The sequence below is a fragment of the Pleurodeles waltl genome, chromosome 2_2, assembly GCF_031143425.1.
Source record: "Pleurodeles waltl isolate 20211129_DDA chromosome 2_2, aPleWal1.hap1.20221129, whole genome shotgun sequence".
NCBI classification, from domain to species: domain Eukaryota; kingdom Metazoa; phylum Chordata; class Amphibia; order Caudata; family Salamandridae; genus Pleurodeles; species Pleurodeles waltl.
Window position 1 is genome coordinate 299,471,668 of NC_090439.1, and position 20,580 is coordinate 299,492,247.

Here is a 20,580-nt window from a genome sequence, read left to right on the forward strand (position 1 = left end):
GCTCTGATTCCGGAAACGTTTAAACCATCAGTTTATGGAGCCATATCCTTATTTAACAGCGATGTAGCACTGTGACCCTCAATTGGGGTGCTCTGCAGTTGCCATTAGGAACCAGTGGTTGCCCTAGGTCCCAAGTGTGGTATCATCATAGAAACATTTTAGCTGTAACAACCTGCTTAAGAGAAGCAGGCCCCTCAATTATGATACTTATGGGGTGACTGCTATTGATGCTAAGCCCGTTTCCTCCACAATTAGCTGCCTGTTTAGTACACACACAGTAGCCACTTTGACCCGCAACTAGTTCCCTTGATTTGTGACAAGTGGACAGAAGAACTTTGACTTGAAACAGCTTCAAATCTCCAGTGGGAAGGAATTCCTGTTCAATTTGGGTGGTAGGGTTTTGAAGCTTTTGCTATGATCACTGCAGTTGAGGCTGAGACCCACCAAGCTGCGCTCCTTGACAAAAGGGATTATCTATGCCAATGGTCAAACAGATCATAAGAGTAGGTAGCAAATATAGGCATCAAAGAACTGGGGGGAATAGATCTACTTGGCACTATTCCAGGGGGTAGCCTAGGACAAGAAGATTGAAATATACAAGGCTGCATACATCACAGTCAGCTGACACTAAGACACTCTGGCCCTGATTTAAGAGGGCCTAGTGCCTCTTTAGCACCCATTAGTGTAGCTCAGTACAGATGTTAAAAGGGGGCACACCACTGTTTACAATGGGCCCCCATGTACTGTTCAGGGTTAGCGCCAAACCCTGAACAGTATATCAACAGCGTCAAACATTTTAACACTATTGCCCCCTACCCATGCCAAGGTGCTCAGTTTCTTAGATACGGCGCACACATGGGGGTGTTAGAGGGCATAAGGGGGGTCAAGGAAAGAGGGGGCAGGGCCACTGTCCTTAAATCTGCCTCTCTATATCTACATTTATAGCATTTGTGGTCAAAAGGTTTAAGAGCTCTAATGCTTTCTGAGTGGTCATATCCTAACTCCGAAAAGTGTTAGAACTTTCTGGCTTTTTTGTGCAATATTGGAGCTGACTTTCTTTACTTAACTGAATAATAGACCTAGGGTCATATTTAAAAGGGCCTTTGCTGAACATTACTTTTAGTGACAGTCCAACGGTGCACACTGCATGGCCATATTTTCAAGACCATGTAAAGCCACTCTACATGGCTTTTCATGGCCTTATAAATAAGGACTGAGGCAATGTAGTGCAAGTCGCTGTGTTGCCTCACCATGCGATAGGGAGGCATGCCAAGGGTATTATGGTGGGTGTTCCCACATAACACCCATGGCATTTGATACATTCCCAGATTTACAAGGTTTTGTAAACCTGGGAATGTGGCAAAAGCCTATGCCTTCCCAGGGAGGCGTAAGGTGTCCCTTCCTGCACAAAAACAATACCCCCTTGCAATGCAGACACCCTTGCACTATGGTGCAAGGATGCCTAGGTTTCCGCATGGCAGCACATTGTGCACCAGCGCAGGGGAAAAGGACAGGAATGCACTGTATTTTATAGATAGGAAAGTGTAGCAAGAAGGCTTGCAGTGCTGCTATGCTTCAAAAGATTGTAAGTATGCCCTCTAGTATTTTGGAGAAAAAAAATACTAGCTTTGCCTTCGTAGACCCAGTTATCCAAACAGAACGTGTGAATAAACATAGTTGACTGAAGCGTCCATGCTGGCACATGGGCACAGCAAGCCACATGTTTAAGGACTTGGAAAAAGATGACAGCATATCTCTTCAAGGAAGGAGGGTGCAAGAGCTGGTTATGGAAGTACTGCCATTGTCTGACTGGCTAGCTGCTTGTGCGCTGGACTCGATAAGCAAGTGAACACTTGCAGTATAATGAGCAAATTGAGAATCGGTGACTGAAGACAGAAAAGTGCCACTTGTCGGCACTGCCCATGGTACAGCACTTCATGACCTATGCCTCGGTATGGCTGTGGTGATGCAAAGGACCTGACACCAGGGGTGGCTCCTCCATTAGGGCAGGGGAGTGTGCCCCCCACCACCCAGCTGCAAACCTTTTACCAAACAAATGATAATAAATGTGTTTATTATCAGTTTTTGGTAAAAGGGGCAGGGCCACGAGAGTGACGAGCACTGTGGGGGATTACACAGCACTTCCTCTCAGTGTGCACGTCTCGGGCCGGCCAAAGACACATGTGCAGTAGGGTCTCTCCAGCCCATCAACACAGTTGGAGGCTGGAGAGAGCCTGCACAGTTTCCCAGTTTGCCTGGGAGCGCCCTGGCCGGGTGCTTCCAGACAATCGTAACGCTGCTCTGAGCAGTGTCAGGATTGGTCGCAGGGCAGGCTGGGAGCCTGTGCCTGCAGCCAGCAGAGGAGCGGTGCTGCGATGGAGTAAGTGTTTTAAAAAAAAAAAAAAAAATTATTCCAATCCCAAAAAAGCTTTATTTTAGCTGTCTCCTGTCTAAAATTGCCTCTGCTTCCATATAAGTTAATAGGGTAAATACATGCCCCCGATTTTTTTTTCTCCAGAATATGGCTCTTTGCAGCTTGAAAATGTTGGCATGTATGCTTGTGAGGCCACCAAAGTGCAAGAATCAAACAGAGGTTTCTATATCTGTCAATTACTTGCATAGACAATGTGAGTGCCACGCAAATTACCTCTAAGAGCCACTGGCACCGTTGGGTGAGTTACAGGACTCTTCTGGAAATTTTAGATTGCCAGGACAAAGTTTTTACTAATAGATTTCACCACAGCCTTTTTCACATGCCATGCCTGTCTCAGGAGGGGCTCGGAGATACAACTATCTATGTGGCATTAGGGAGAGGAAGCGGGTGGGGCACACCAGCTTTATTATTTAGTTGCTGCATCACTGCGTATTGAGATACCAGATCACTTTTGGGTAGTATACGGTCAGAGAGGTTTGTAGTGTCTCTTTCCTCTAATGTTTACGTGAGGCACTAGAAAGTGAGATACAGAATGAATCTCTGTGCTCTCTCTCTCTGCAAGTCAGTCTCCTTAATTTTTCAGTATCTTCAGTAGAATTTTGGCCACACGTAGGGTGAGATGGCAGTCCTGTCAGTGTTCATTGTCTTCTAGACGAGATATATTTTTGTTTCATTTTCTGTTCCCCAGTTAGATGTTATTGAACTTGTTGACATTACATTGGTGAACAGAAAACAGACAAATGTGAGTACCTCCAGAATGTATTAAACATAACAACATGAAACTGCACAATGGAGCAGGACCTTTTCCTGCTTTATTGAAGGCTGTGTCCACTTGCCATAAGGCATACACATTTTCATTTCCACCTCCTTCTAACCCCACTGCCATTATCCACAGCAAATAGCTAAAATATAACTAATGACAACTCACAGTGAAAGACACAGCCATACATTTCAGTTAACTTCTTACAAATGAATCAAGCTGCTTTACGTAGATTTTTGAACCTGGCCCACGTAGCTAAAGCAGAAAAATACGTGTAATTCTATTAGTTAAATAACAATACCATCCTTCACCTGTAGATGCCAAAAAACAGATTCAAGATGCAACTGAAATGAGATCAGGTATCCAAATCTCCCCTATTCAGGGACGTAGCTTGGACAGTAAGATTTTAGGGGGTGGGGCTTCAAGTGTTCCAACAATCACGCTGGCATATAGTATCAAAATACATTATATGACAAGCAGGGCACATGGTGGGGGGGGGGGGGTAAAAGGAAAGTGGAAATGGAGACAACTGCGTTTGGTAGGGGTACTAAGTGAATGAAAACACAATATTTTGTAAAGTAACCAACATTTTTGAAGACTTTCCAAGCAGAGAGGCAGAAGCTGTGTGTGTATCTGTATTTATGTAAACATTCCTTGTCAATTTTACAGACATCTCACCCTACCCGACTGTAAGAACCTGTACCCAACTATTTTCCAGAAAACATTTCTTAGGGGGATGCAACAGCCCAAACACTCTCTCGATGCTACGCCCCTGCCCATATTTTGGAAACTAACTTGCGTATGAGACATTTGTTACTATTGAACTGAAATTTCCATCTGAGGGGCATAAAACCAACACAATTCAAAAAGGAGAACAAATCACGTGCATGGCCTCTGGGCAGGAAGGAGACGTGCAATATGGAGGTTTGTTTGGCTTCTTCTGATCACTGAAACATGAACAAGCTCAACAACGTAGAAGGCAAGGGGGGATTACCCTTTGCATGTAGCAATTACTGGACACACACACTAGAGTCATCGTCGAGCTTTTCTTTTAGGTGTTTTAAATAACCTTACAGGCTGATCAGTGTCTTCTTTAGAGAGCTCTGAGATAATGTAAGCATGCACAAATACCAAAACAAAGCAATATCCAGACACTGAGCAAAGTGAGCATTGTCTAATTAAAGGAATACACTGAGACATGATGCTTTCTCTTCCTGGTGACCCATGAATCATTCCAGGTGACACCTTTCCGGTAAGGACCGCAGCCATGAGAAACACATTTCTTGTTAAATTGGAATTTATTGACGTGCGGTCACTGAATTCAGACATTAGGCTCCCCATGTCATCACACCTATGTATTTACCCAACAGTAATTTCCTTAAAGAAAATAGTGGTTTGGGGGCTGCAGCATCTGCAGACTACACCAGTACTTTTGGTACTTGATACTGTGCCACTCAGGATGTTTTAAGTGCCAGTTAAGTTAATTAAGTCAATCTGATCCATTTTGTGAAAGGTGAAAACAGAGTGGATTTTCAGGTGATGTGCTCTCTTTGTCGTACACCTGTACTCCATTCTACATACTTCAAAACTAGCGGGGTAATATTTGTGTGAACTATTAAAACAATCAGGTGCATACTGAAGACAAGCTTAAAACAAGCATTTCCAATGCCAATGGGCTTTGGGGTAAAAGGCTGAGGTATTGGTGTTTTGAGAGTTCTTGAGGTATGCAGTGGAAGAACACAACTTATCCAGTCAGAACGGTGCACAACCAAAATACTCCAGGGACAAACACAAGAATAGGCTGGGAATCCATCAAATCAAGAGCAGACAACTGAGATAGACAACAAAACCATCCTGTCAAGCGCAAGAGGCTGACACAAAGCCCACCACCCTAAGTATATGTTAGCTTTAAGCAGACCCAGTGCTTCCCAAGCATGTCTGTGGCTGAGACCTAAAAATGACTATAAGCAAGACCACTCAGTCAACTGTACTAAACAAACGTAGAGAGGCCAGTGGTTTACAGGGGACTGCCTCGTTTCCTCTTCTTGCAATGCTAGGACTCCATTAATGACAATAAGCTGAGCGGAAAAGGACACTTCCCCTCTAGTTTCCTTCCTCAGGTCAGGGTACTCTCGCTTAGGTCTGTCTTTTGTTTTCCACGTTCTTGTGTCTGCTTCATCTGTGCTCTGGAGGCTTCCTTCTTAAATGCTGTCTCTAAGTTGCTCATCATGCACGTGCGATTCCTCAGCACCACTTATGACTGAGGGGCTTCCAGAGCGGCTGGGAAATGACGAGGTTGTTTTTTAATAAAATCTGAGCAGCAAAGAGCTGATTTTTTTTAGTGTCAGTGCTGTCAATAACCTTATCCTATGCAGTCACTGCAGCTCCGTGGCACTGAGGTCAACCATCTCGGTTTGTACTTCAGAATCCAGACATGTTCCCCTCTGGTTGAAGCGACTTATAAGGTCTGTCTGCAGACACTTGATTACATTACAACTGATTCCACCGGATTTAACTTTTTCTGAGTAACACATTTAACATTGTTGCACTTATGGTGGCTAAGTCTCTGTGTGGCACACTCATCATAGATGCAGGTTATCCGTAGGAATGTTTTGCACTGCATATGAAATTGCAATAATGATCCCCCGCGTCAGGTCCAAGCTCTTTGTGAGAGAGCTAAACCACACACAGTGGTGTTCAGGAAATGCTATCCTGCAAATAGTGGGTGCTTTTCAGAAGACTGCTTTCTCGGACTCCCAGGGTGCTATTTAAGTATGCTTTTCAGGAGAGGCCTCTGCTAATGTCCGAATTCTGTATTTGTAACTGCTCTGATTGGTCACAGGAGATGATCAATTTCTACCCCACAGCAATATCACACCGCTACTTCTTTCAAAGAAAGAGCAACTTGACTTTTTGTGGATAAACTGGGGAAAAGCCAATGGTCAGATTAGCAACGTGGAAGTGCATTACATGCTTTGCGCAAAAGTTTTCGTCGAGGAGTAATTGCAGCACAGACCCCAGTTCATACACTTTTCACACAGCATGTAAAAACAGAGAGCAGGTGCACAAGATATGCCGGTGCCAAATAGCACCGTCATATGATGAGCCTCGGTTGTTTTTAAGTAATTTTGTAGTATATTATCATATCATTTATTATTTTCAGTTATGTGCTGCTGCATATTAGGAGGTTTCCACCGAACTGTGAGTTCTTAAATTAGTAAAGAGAACCTCACTTTAGAATGGATAGGAGCAACAGTATGTAGAGGCGCTCTCTGCACGTACTGCAGCCCCAGCAATGCCAATTCTCATTGCCTATGTGTATTGTGTTCTGCCATGTCCTGCAAATGCCCCAAGCAAGCTGCCTTTGTCTTTGGCATATTAGGAATGCTAAGTGGCATAAGTAAGCTATGCATCAGTATGCAGAATTGGGCGTGCTTCAGTGAGAGAAGAGCTTGATTTGAGTCTGAAACACTTGGAACATTGAGCTCAAAAATATCTTACCAAGGTCCACAATTTGTAAGTAGTTATTGACATCTCGCCACACTTCCTGTCACCTCCTGAACCATCTCTTGCACAATGGGAGCACATGCTGAGGTAGGTCGATTTAGGCAGGTCACGGAGGATAACTGACAAAATACATATAGACCTTTCTTAATTTATAATAACAAAAAGGTACAGGGGACCAAAGCTTTTTTTTTTTTTTTTTTTTTTAGGAATCCGCCATCAGCACTGCCGAATGCCGGGGTTACCAATTTCAAGACTGCCTATAATTTATTACACTACATGCCGCTTTTTTCCACCACTCTACATTTTCCTGTCTCTTCATCTCCCTCTTGCAGGTTCTGCATCATCCCTGCCTGCTCCCTGTACTCTTCTTCCTCCCTTTGCCCTTTGCTGCCCTGCTCTCTCTTTCTCTGGATCAAAGTATAATGATGGAAAATAAGATCCCAGCCCAAATGCCAGTGCCCACCATCTGAAACCACAGGCAGAAAATTAGCACTGTGCTTGGTGTTTCCGTTCAAGCTTTCTCTATCCCCCCTCCTCGGTCCCCACAATCATAAACAAAGTATTTATTGCCTTGCCACTCTTTCTGACAATCACAATTGCCACTCTCCCCCATTTCAAAAAAGAGAACTGTAACTGCCAATTATCTCCCCTTGTGTGCCTCAGTCTTCAAAACCAAAAAAGCATTTGCAAAGCAATGGGTATCACGTTTGCTCAAGTTAGAGCTATTAGCGTTGTAAATTCCAAACTGGACTCTTCTTGCCACACAATCTGAAAATAAAAGGAAAAACATTAGTTGACATAAGTGAGCCGATTCAAAGCACCACTGCCACCATGAGCGTAAGTGCAAAGGCGAGACACAAGAGGAAAAAGAAGTTTGCTCGCAGTCAAATTTCTCGGCAAAAGTGCAATTATCCATGTAACAGGGCCAATGACCAAGGCGGTAACAAAACCGCCCCAAGCAGGGGCAAACGTAAAGCATTAGATAGCAAAGGATTTTTGAAAGGCAAGCCCATGAACAAGCGATAGTGATGGGTGTGCGGTGGGTGTGGTTAAAAGCCCAGATACATACCAACATGTCAGAAAAGCAGCACTTGCGCGCTGCTATTCTCGGCCTTAAAACAACCTTGGTATCCTGCCAGTCCATCTCCCCCGCTACCATCCACCTGCGAAACAAAACTGTTTCTTGTCCACCACCATTGGGCACATTGAATAAGCATATTTACAAGAAAATTATGCAGCGTTGCTGAAAGCCAGATTGCTGCACCATTAGGAAAGTGCAGGGATGTGCCGTGTTTACAGCAATACAACGCATCTCTGTACTATCCTCTGAGATGGCGCACAATTGGCTGCCTAGCGGCAATGCAGGCACCCTGCACCATTGTGCAAGGGTGCCTGCATTGCAGGGATGACTCTTTATGTGCAGGGAGGGACACCTTCCAGCACATAAACAATCATTACCAGCATTTTCCTCCTTCTATGTGCGCTGCAAAATGCAGCGCACACGGAGCAAAAAGTGAGGAGAAATAAAAGTATTTCTCCTTGTGGCACCACTTTTACATCACCCCTTGCTTGAGAACACCCACGGCAACACCATGCAGAGTTATGCGTGAAAGGGGGGCATATTTACAAGGCCATGAAAAGCCACGCAAGGTGGCTTTAATGGCCTTAAAATATGTGCTGGCAAACTGCTTTGCCGGAGCATCACAAAAGAGACGCTCCAGCAGCATTATTGTGCCACAGGGGCCTTGTAAATATGCCCCCTAGTGTCAGTGTCACCCTGTTGTCGACACATTTCAACTATGTGGGGTTGTGGGGTCTTATCAGGCCATGGGACTAGTGGATCCTGTATTTATGACTTGGTAACAAAGGGGACTCTGGTTAGGGATGGTTGCAAAGATTTAAATGCACACAATGCCCCCATGAGTGGGTTATTTCTACAGGTAATAACTTGTGGAAGTTTTAATCATTCTCAATAAGGGGGAATTCTGTAGAAAAGGAACAGATTAACAAATTGTTTTGTTCAAATTGGGAGGAGAGTCACAAAACTTGCTTTGATTGACTGTTAAGGGCATTACCTTAGGAAGTCTTGTACAGAATAATAAAGAAGTCTAGGGCCAGATGTACGAAATTGCAGCTTTGGGATTCCCTAATAGCGAATTTTAACGATTCACTATTAGGAGATTCGTAAACCGCGATATACCAATGTGTCTCAAACACATTTAGTGATTCCTAGTGGGTCGCAAATGGACTTACTTCATCAATATTCATGAGGTAGGTCGCAAAAATGGGCAAAGTCACAGGGATGGTGGGCAGCTGGGCTCAGCAGACCACCACGTCTGTGATTGCTTTTTAAGTAAAGAAATTATGTAAAGGAAAACTGGATTAATTTCAAAAAGAGAACTAACATGTTTTCTTTTTCATTTTTTTAAGAGTAAGCAGTGATCCATGGGACCACTGTCTGCTCTTAAAAAAGTTTGCACCCACATTCACAAAGAGGAAGGGATCCCTTGAGGACCTCTTCCCATTTGTGAATCGGTTAACACAGCTGTGGTGAACTGTGAATGTTTTACAATCGCATTCCGGTCACAAAACATTCATACATCCCTCCTGTGAGTTACTATTAGGAAGGGATGCCCTTAACACGCCTCTTCCTAATACAGAATCACAAACTTATTTTATGATTTGGTAAAAGATTACTGAATAGCAAAGTAGGGTTTGTATATTCCAAAGTATTTTTCTGTTGTTGCAAACAGCCTGATTCTACAAATCGGACCGTTTGGAACCACAAAAAACCTATGTACATCTGGCCCCTATTGCTTCCAGGTGATCATGTGTCAAACTGGGAGGCCAGAAAAATTCAGTTAGGACCTAGGCCACCCAGTCATCTTTTTGGGCAGTGGTAAGGTTTGTTTGAAAATAGTGTATCATAAGGGAGAGACTCAGTTTTCTAAATAAAAACAGATTACCTTACGTTGGAGGCAGCTAATGGGTTTCACTTTGGTGCTGCTGTTTTAAGTTTGGTGTGAACATCGAACTTGCGTTTGAGGGTCAGGCTTCGCATTTGCAGATTGACAATTGCAGCACGGGGCGTGGTCTCTGAATTGAGACTGTTCCGTGGGCCGGCAGGGAGAGACAAAATACACTATCAGTAGGGTGAAAGTAAACGAGTCACTCGCTCCAGTGACCACCATGATGGGCACTGGGGCAGCCAGATCAGAGCACCCCCCGCCCTGTTCCGCAGCCAGTACTAACCTCGTGCCAAATTACATCCCAGGAACAGTTCCAAAGAAAAGCGTCTCTGCCTGGAGCATGTCAGCAGCTTGCTAAATACTAGGCACTGCCCTAGCTACATGTTATAGGAGAAAGGCCATTAGGTCTCTTTTCATAGTGACTGACCTTTTCTCTCACTGAGAGACAGTTTACACTATAACTGTTAACTTTGAGATCTGTGTAGTCTTGTGGAAAGAGATAGCCTAAACTAATGGCCTGTCCGTAAGGGCAGAGGGGGCCCCTCCCCCCACCTTTTTGAAAAAATGAAGAGCGTCTGTCAGGCTAAGCAAAGATCAAGCCTGCAAACACTCTTCATGTTCAAGCAGCCAGGCCCTGTACCTGCCCTAAATGCTAAGGCACCTGAGCAGGACTGTTCTATACTGAGGATTTCACAGCCCTGTGGGCGTGACCTCCTCAGCCCAGCAGTGGTTAGAAGTCCTTCCCCCTCACGATGAGGGAACACGGTACCAATAGACTCAGACCTAAGCATTTGGATCACTTTTAAGGCCTGAAGTGCACTGGGCCGAGTAGCTGTGCGACTTGACGACAGCCATGGTCGGTTACTGGCGAATGAGGATGATTATGTGACTTGAGGTCTCACCAACCACACACTGTGAAGCACATGCCTGAACCTGGGTGGGACTAGAAAGGGCAGTCCTAATTAGTATTGGGACTTTGAGCATCCTATATGCGGAATGACAGCAACATCACTGATCCTCCAAAATAAGTTCTGGTAGCGCCCGTTTTCTTTTCACGCATAGCATTATTTACCAAAAGGTTGGTGAACAATAATTTACTGACACCCAGAGATATATTTCGCATTGTAGTTAAAACGTAGATATTTACGGGCACACATGGATATGTATTCTACTTACTACAGTGGAAATATTTGGGAGGGGAAGCGGGAAAGAGACTGCATTATGTTACATACAGATTATTTTATTTATATGTCCCACTCGTAGCTTTGCAGACTTTACTGTAGTTTTCCTTTAGCACATTTTTGTTTAGTTGTTTCTATGGTAACGATACCGATAAAGACAAATGTTAAACTTGCTCTCTGATTATATGTAATTGAGGTGATTTAAATTAACCCCCCCCCCTAATCCTGTAAATTAAGACACAATGGAAGAAAAACATAGATAATGAGCCACCTGCAGGGAAAATATTTAGGTATTTTTTATTTTCATTACATCACAAACTGGTTAATTGGCGCATCATCTTGCTCGTTGATTTACTTCCAAGCTATCGGAATCGTCATCCCACAGCATAATGTGTGGTTTCCACCCAGACATGACAAAAAGTTAGCAACACCGATAAAGCTTATCACAATATCTAAAAGAAATAAATGAATGTATTTCTTCATAAAATCCACGGATCCAAAGTTTAGGTTATGTCATAACTTCTTTTTCTTTACCCAGCTCAGAAATATGTGCCCAGAGCAATCTTGGTGGACTTGGAACCAGGAACCATGGACAGCGTGCGATCTGGTCCCTTCGGGCAGCTCTTCCGGCCTGACAATTTCATCTTTGGTACGTAACCATACACAGCTCAGAATTTTGTTTCTGTTATTACCCTGATTAACAGGCATGTACAGGCCACTAGTTCCCCTGCATGCTACATTAAATCAGCACTGGGGGATCCTGTTGTCAAATTACAATGCATAATCTATTTTGGTAGGGGAATAATTTCCTTTTTACTATACTGTTTTTCTGAACAATTTACAGAACTGAGTTGTGGTGAGCGAATATCCGCATCATAATTGCTAAGAATTGCCTATGCCCTGTAAGGCAAGCCATTTTGAAGACAAGGCTGGGTTTTGGGGCGCTTCCAAAGATGGCGAACTGCCACAATGCTGACTCTGTGTCATCTTGCACCTATTTTGCATTTATTTCTTGATTGTGCTTTTATATTATAATCTTTATTGATGGAGTACAATAGGAAAGGCAAAATAGACTTCCCCCTACTAGTCCTTGCTAGAAGGCGGCCACTTGCGTGTTTGTTTTAACTAGTGCAGAGGGTCTTCCTCAAATGATGCTGGTATAAGCCATCTGTAGTGGTAAGGGTTTAGCACTGAAATTGTGGTTGTCTCCATGAAGAAGCAGAGCTAGCATATAAGGCAGTCAAAGACCAGTTTGATCTCAATTTTCCCACAACGTTCAGAATATATCAGCCAAGGACAGAGAGGCAGTTTATTGGCCTAGATCACCTTAAAAGGAAAATATGAGCCTTCAAGATAAGGCACATCCGCAAACTGGGCTGCCTTTCACTCTAGGAAAGAGATTGTCCCATCAAGGTGTCTTTCCAGCCATTATAGGCCCATAATCCATACACCAAAGGGCGCTGATGGTTGTTGCTTATTTTTGGGGTTAAATGCACTAATTTGTGTCAGTGGTTGCAGGCACTAGTACTCGTTTTCTTCCACCACCCTAAACGTTCTGTTTCTTGATCTCACTGATGTGGCATCTTTTCATGCCTCCTTTTTAGGTCTGGAACTAGCCATGACTTTATGATTTTACTAAAATTATATAGATTGTAGAAGTATGCAAGTATACATGTGATTATATATCTATAAGCAGCCTCTATGTGGCCGCACCCAAAACAGGACTAGCACTCACCAACAGCCTTCAGCTGTGAGTTTCCAGTGAAATCGGACCCAGCAGCCCTCTCAGTGCATTTGGTGCTTCGTTGCAAAGTTTCATTTCTTCTAGTGGAGCAAAGTGTGATAACTGTTAGTTTCTTTCAAATTTTTCATTTTTCCTAGCCCCAGATGGGTGTGTTTTGCTCTTTGGTGGAGTACAGCAGGTACAGGGTGCCATAATTGTTTGCAGCATAACATTCATAGACCAGTGCCTAATTTAATGTCCAACAAACAGCATGTTGCTGCATGAGCTATCCCTCTCTGGTGCGAGCCGTGAAAAGTGAAACATGGATGTTTGGGCAAAGAAAATATTGGAAGAAATTATCAAGCTTTTTGTCAGTTGAAGAACTGCAACTTTTCAAAGATGGACCACGCTGACCAGAATGCACGGGGGAGAGAGGGCAGGGGGATACCGAGTTGTTTCACTAGATACCCACAGATTAAGGATATTGGTGAGTGCCATTTTTTTCATGTGCACAAAGCACGATAAACCATGGGGCATCAGCTCAGTCCACTTCAGCCATTTACTAAGTTCACTCTGAGGGACTGTGTTCTACTTTATTTATTTTTACAAGAAGCACATCATCTTGCAAAGTAGTTTCCCTTTAGTGCCATGCACTGCTATTACAATGTATGCTTTTGTGGAACCAATTACATATGTGATTTTATTGAATGTCTTTTTTTCCATTGGTGAGAGCCTGGCAGATCCATCAACAATAAAGTTTTACAAAAAAACAAAACAACACAAAAGAAGCATTGTCAAAGCCTAAGGGTAGTAGCCATGCCAGACCAACTGGCTTTGCCAGTACTTGTTTTATTTGTCACTGTTTCCCTATATTTCTCATTCTGTCTCCCTTCAACTATTATGATCTAGTCATAGACCATTGGCACACATTCAGCACTGCCAATTCCTCTTTGCTAGCATGTCCAGTTATTAGTGCTGTGGATCTTTTTTAATCACTTCTAATTTTGGCAGATAAGGAAACGTGTACAAGAAGATAAGGTACTTTCTCCAAGGCCTCACGGTTTAGAGAAGTGGAAATATTGTGTGGGAACTCGGGTCTCCTTGATTCAAGTCTGTGAAGTAGGCACAAGGCAACCTCTGAGGATACCAAGCGTGCACAAAGTCCTCATTTGAAAGCCTTATTTAAATGCCATCTGTTGGAAATAACTAACTTTTGCTTGGTATTCCCTCCTATTTCTGCGTTCTTTTTCTGAACCCATTTTTGCTGGCCATAGAACTCTGCACACCTTACTCCTGCTGACCAGTGGTAAAGTGCTGGTGCTCTCTCTCTCTAAATAAGTTAGAATTGGCCTACCCCAAATTGGCACATTTAGGCCCATATTTATACTTTTTTAGCTCATTTGCCTAATTTTTTGACGCAAAAGCAGTGCAAACTTTCAAAATACTATTGTATTTTGTAAGTTTGTGCCGCTTTTGCATCAAAAAGCGGCGCAAATGCGGTGCTAAAAAAAGTATAAATATGGGCCTTAATTTACTTGTACGTCCTTAGTATATGGTACCACTTGTACTCAGGGCTTCTAAATTAAATACTATTAGTGGGCTACAATACTCATTGTGCCACCCACTAGAGTAACATTGTAAAACATATCTCAAGGCCTGCTGCTGCAGCCTGCATGTGCAGTTTTAAACTGCCATTTCGACCGGGAAGAACAAACTCTTTACCAGGCATAAACCTCCATGTTAACTACTTATAAGTAGCTCCTATTGTAAGCTTTAAAAGCCCATATTGCAGGATGCATGATATTTAAAAAAATAGGATATCCATATTTAATGTTTTTCATGTCCTGGCAACGTGGAACCTCCTAAGTAGTTTTTTACTGTGGCTGAGCTGACTGTTCCATAGGTAAAAAACTGTTTTACACTTAGTACTGAATTCAGTTTGGGAATTGATAGAAAAATGGTTCAAGGAGTAATTTTAATCAAAATTTAAATTCCAATGTAATTGTCAAGTTGGATTTTATATTACTATTTCGGAACTTACTCTTTTGGAATGATTCCATTTTCCAGCCTAAAACCAAAAGGCTTTCCTGCCAGTGACCAGCTGTCATCTGATCCCTGATAGTTTTCCCGTGGTGAAAGGTTTATTGCTCCCAGATAGCAGAAAAGGGGCTCTGGGTGTGGAAGGGGGACTCCTCCCTTGACAAGATGGTCTGGGGACTGTTCCCAGCCCCTTCCGGAGCTTCAAAGGATGCCTATCTTGCCACTGGTAGATGAATATCATACCTAGGCCTGTCTCTGTTTTGTCTCTCTAGTAAGGCTGGCACCAAACCTAGGGGGAGCGGAGGAACTAGCAAGAACTGGTTTAGAGGGTGGACAAAATCTCCTCCTCCACCCACAGGCTGGCACTGGGCATAAAAGTAGACCCCACAGACTCCTCCCCAGAATACTGCAGGTCCTGTGAAGACTCAGAAGAAGGACTGCCCTGTTGTCTGAAGAAAACGAAGGAAGATTGGACATGCTTTCCTTGAACCCAGGACCCCAGAAGTGACTCCAAGGGTCAGCTGGCTGACATCCTGTTTGAGCTATGGGGACTCAAGCTTCCAGAGGCTTCCCTTCTTGCTACTGCCATGGAGGCTGCCACTGGCTTCTGTTGGAGGTTTTGGTAACCCCCAAGTGGTGCCCGGAGGTCCTGGACCCTTGGCTGGTGTTAAAGAGCACTCATCTTGGTCCGCAAACTGCAGGGCAAGGGACTTAAAAACCTTTTGCCTGGAGAACAAACAGACTGGGATAGCCATTGAAGTTGCAGCTGTTGACATCCAATTGCCATTTGGCCTCAACTTGCTGGTTTGCCCATTGAAGGAGATCTGACTTTAAGCAAAGTTTCTAAATCTGAACATAAAGGGATGCATTGTGACTGATGCCAAGCAGCACCTGTTCTTCAAGGACTTCCCGGGCATGGATTTCCCTCATTCTGAGCTTTCCTGCCTTCATCAACATTTGTACTGGGTTCCCGCTCTTCAGCAGTCCTCCATCATTGAGCCCTGATTTGAATCCAGCCTACAGCTTTCCCTGCTGACAACTCGACAACCACTGTCTCTCCATAAAAGATTCTAAGTCTGAGGTTGACCTTTACACCAGGATGAACCTGGTCCCTGTATCCAACCAGCCTTAACTTTTGACCTAGACCTGGTCTAGTGCAACTAGATATTTGCAGTTGGTGCTTTGTGTTTTGGCACTATTTTTAATTCAAACTTTTAAAATTCATATCTCTGGTTCTACTCATTGGAATTTGTCATTTTAGTGTAACCTTATTTATTAAAATGTATGCTATTTTTCTAGATTGGTTTGGGATTCTGCTTCTGTTGTGTAGTTACTTGGTGACTGCTTGAGGACTGCATAGTTTACACATTGCCTCTATGTTAAGCCTGACTGCTTTGTTACAAGCTATCAAAGGGTTAAGCACAGGTTTATTTAGTGGCTAGTAGTTGACCCTGACAAGGACTGTGACTTATTTGAGGTATCCCCTCCAACCCCTTAAAAATAATAACTAATATTCCAGTTTCTTACACCAGCAATATGTAATAAGTCCAGGCTAGCCATTCTACGGAGTTTTTCAGTCTCAGCAAAGACGGGTCTAAACTAGGGCCTGACTGGAAATCAAATCAGCCCTGAATAAAATGTTCAAAGCAGTGACTAGATTGGGTGCCTTGGATCAGGTAACGGCAGACCATCTGTGTCTAAAAGGAGTCTCATAGCCTGCAGCCCATCAGGCAAATACTAGAGTGGCTGAATGTCCAGTCTGCCCTGGTCAGTATCACTTCCCATATCAGCTCAAAGTGGACACTGTTTTAACGCCATCCTTTTATATTGCTAGAACCATTCTTGGCTGAGACCTCATTCCGTTCACTGTCAGTCAAAATACAGAGCCTGCGAATAGCATTGCGTTGGGGAACACACAATAAGGCCCATATTTATACTTTTTTAGCACCGCATTTGCGTCATTTTTTGCCGCAAAAGCAGTGCAAACTTACAAAATACAATTGTATTTTGTAGGTTTGCTCCGCTTTTGCATCAAAAAGCGGCGCAAAAAAAGTATAAATATGGGCCTAAGTTCCTGTTGAAAGTGACTGTTGTGTGCCCCATTAACATGCACACAAATGGCGAAGCAACAGTGCCTTCTTTTATGTTACCCATGTAGACACCAACCAGTTGTCGCATTGCCCAGCTTGCTGTCTCAGTTGCTAAAATTAAAAAAAAATTAAAGCAGCAGACTGCGGCTGTCATGTTAAAAACGGAATTGAGTACTTTTGAATCCTAAAATGGCCTGTGTGGCTGGCAAAGGCAATAAGATAGGTGTGAATACAATGAAGAAGTGCCTGCCTAGGAAGAACAGAATGAAAGGGCCAGAAAAGTCACCATCGCAGCTCCGCACCTCATTCAAGCCCAAGCACAAACATCCCAAGCACTTGTGGCCTAACGGCCAGAACTGCCAGTCTTGGAAGTGGAGAACCAGGTTCGAGTACTCACAACATCCTGTGATTGTGGGTAAATTAGTTAATCTCCTTGTGCCAAAATATCTCTCCTTATGTAATGTAATATGGTGCTCAAGTAAAGCGCTCCAGTTGCCTTGGACCAAGTTTGTGCCATAAAAAACACAACTACAAAAAAATTATGCCAGCAATATTACAGCTTTAAATTACATAAGCACCCATCCAACGCCCACAAGTGGCCCGTTTGCAAAAAAAAAAAAAAAAAAGCATAGCCTTAAATCTGTTACATGACAATGCACTCATCCAAAATTAAAAAGGTGCCACATGTAGACTTTGCACGTTCCCTCGCATACCATATCACACATCTAATGCTATCTCATATAGCTTTCTTTACACTGGATGATTTTAACTTTTGGGCAGACGACATTATTAACCCTGCCATCTCTGATTTAATAAATTCCTTATCACCACTGGGTCTTCAGCAACTGATCACTGGTATCACCCACAAACATTGCCATACACTACACTTCCTGATCTGTGCCCAAGAATGACTTATTTCAGTATTAGATATACTATCTCAAGTCTGAATAGATCACTCACTTAGGCTACCCGACAATCCATTGTCTCGTTCTTAAAAAACATAATTCAATCAACCTAGTGTGGCTTTGGTCTAAATTACCCCCAGTCGGCCATCTGGGAACTGCTAGTTAAACTCAAATAGAACTGTAACTGGTAATGATCGTCCGGAACGCCCTGAACATTATCGGGGCACCTCTGTGTACGAATGAAAGCATGATATGTTCTATGCATGTGGAATAACATGTAACATTTGAAACCATGTCTGAGTTTTTCATGAATGTAAAAAATCGACGTGAGAGCACATAAAAATATAGACATCATACTTTCGTGTTTAGGCCTGCTCCTATATCCTTGCTCCAGTGGACTGTCGGCATGGATGGACAATTTCCCCAACTCCACGTGGCAAAAAAAATGTCAGTTGTCACTTCTAAAATTCTTTCGCCACCATTTTTCCGTGTTAAGAAACGCCTTCTCTACACTCCACAAAACATGGGTGTTCCTTTCCCCTTCCTTCTCTGGAAAAAAAGAGTCATTTTACAAGTGCTTCCTGGGTGTTAACAGTCATAAACAGTGTTTGTGGGTGTCACCATCCTGCAGTCTGTTGTTTGGTTCCAAATACTGCTACATACTCTTTTATTTCCAGAGGTTTTAGTTTCAGTTTCAGATATGCGTTGAATTTACTAGTGATCACATTCTCTGAAGATTCTAATGCTCATGGACCGAGCCTCCACTCCGATCAAAGCAGAAGAAGTCAAAGCTAGTAATGCCTCTAACGTCTTCACAAGCATGTTATTCATGTTTGGCTTCCATAACCTGACAGTAGTGATTTATATACATGTGGACCAGTGTCCATGTTGCTACTTCACAAAAGTAAGCTAGTGGAACTTTGCCAAAAACACATTTGTTGCTTGGTTATTTAACAAGTGGAGTGACCACATGGCCTATTTTAAACTGTTAGATTTGCTGTTACTTAACATGTCTTAACGCTTCTAATAATCCATCTAGAAATACAGTTTTAGTAATTGGTGTGGGCTGATATGGTTGGCTGAATGCGAGGAAAAGAAGTTTCCATTTATTGATATGAGTGAAAGAAGTAAAACCGTGCTGTATTAACGTTACATGTATGCAGGGATCTTTCAGTACCAATTTTGGATTAGTAAAAAATTTGAGCAAGCAGATGGGTTGATTAAAGGGAAAAGGTGACCCACCACAGGCAGAACGCATAGGTGTTTTCATAAGGACACTCTGCCATTACTAACCTTTGAATATAGTTCTACTGATATCATTGCTCATGGTCACTGAGTTACAAGCTGTTACTATTTCTAGGAAGTCCACCACCTCACATGATACCTTTTGTAGAGTGCAAGTGTGTAATGTTCATAAGGTGGGCCAATAAATTGCCTACGAACAATGTTTAGGATCTATACTTGTGGCATTTGCAGGCATAAATCTAAACTGCTCCAGATTCTCAAAATGTACTCCTGCATGTGGCTTTGTAAAGGGACAAGAGGCAAGCTGGCCTTTGAAAAGACTACTTTCAGCTCAAAAAAATGATCGCCTATAAAAGGCGAATGGAAAGAAAATATGGTCTATAAAGCCTTCAGTTTACTGGATGATTTAGAATGGGAAATTATTTGGAAAGGTAATTAAGTGACACTGCCTTCCAAATGAGCAAACACAGCTCCACTGTCCACAGGCCTCCCTGTAATGCTACATTTTAAGAAGTTGGGGATCTAGAGGCCTACAAGGGAACACCAGACCACTTTCTGAAGCATCACCGACTTCAGGATTATAAAAATGTGTTTGTTTTGCTTTGAGAGGTCGGGTTTTGATTTTTACAGAAACACTCTTTTTTAACTATAGCACAAGCCTTTTATTGAGGGGAGACAATATTAGCTGGAGTTTGCCCTCAACTCACGAGAAATTGTTCTTGCACTGGCTGCTGAGGATGCAAAAAATAGTGGATGCTTTGCCCTAAGAACAGGCGCAGAGCCAGAATACTCCACAATCCACTGCACCAAGGCTAGCCCTACCTTTGCAGAGGTGTGGCAATGAACCACCCGCATTAGCTAGCTCTTAGGAGTTGCCTGCCATGTAACATGGCCTCACCCCCTTTCTTCAACGTTCTCAGTTATAACATTTTGTCTGGAAGGTGAGATTTTACACTTGGATACATGGACCCAGGCACAGAAATTCTGATTGAATGAATTTTATGTCCATTCACAAACTGTTTTATGCTTGTGGTTTCTGAATATAACATAAAATGTCTGTAAATCAGGTTCTACATGTGGATTTTGCGATCTTAATACCCAGTGCCATCCAGGGACCAGCATTTCCAAAATCACAAAGTTACAATGTTCTCTGTTGCACACAGAAGGTACTTTATAGAGCAATGACACAGCGAGTTGCAGTTTTGACAGTTATCAATGCAAGATACAACAGAGGCACGTTAATTCATGACATACTACATACTCAAAACCCTAAAAACTAAGCACTCATATAGATACATCTTTTTAAAAAACCTCTGCAAATAAAATGCCTTAACCTATTGAAATGCACAAAATGGAGAAACACTGTTAAAGATTTGCACAAGCAAATTAGGAGTTGCTCCTTGTACTGCAATACAAAAACTGCTGAATAGCAGAAGTACAAATCCGGATGTGGTTGGGGACAGGCAGTTCGTCTAAGAGTATCACTTGTATTCTGAATCCAGGCCACAGCAATGAGGAACACTGTGTGACCTGGAAAGAGAACACAACAGGAAGAGGCAGAATAGGGGAGCAGCAGCGAGTCTACTAAGAGGATAAAAACATATCAAAGAGAAAGAAAAGGAGACTTGTGCCTGGCGGAGAGTGGTCCTCACATTATTTTTAATTTGTTTTCAGAACAAGCTTATCTCAAACAGATATATCTCCACTAACATGAAACGTTAAGTCG

The 20,580-nt window shown here is 42.9% G+C and overlaps 1 protein-coding gene across 1 annotated transcript in view; it reads left to right on the plus strand.

Annotated features, from left to right (window-relative positions):
• The window catches only part of TUBB6 (tubulin beta 6 class V), a 38,227-nt gene that overhangs the window by 15,558 nt on the left and 2,089 nt on the right, over positions 1-20,580 (plus strand). The window contains exon 3 of the mRNA XM_069219755.1: positions 11,390-11,500. Within this exon, the coding sequence (XP_069075856.1) occupies positions 11,390-11,500 (111 nt within the window). The remainder of the gene's footprint in view (positions 1-11,389; positions 11,501-20,580) is intronic.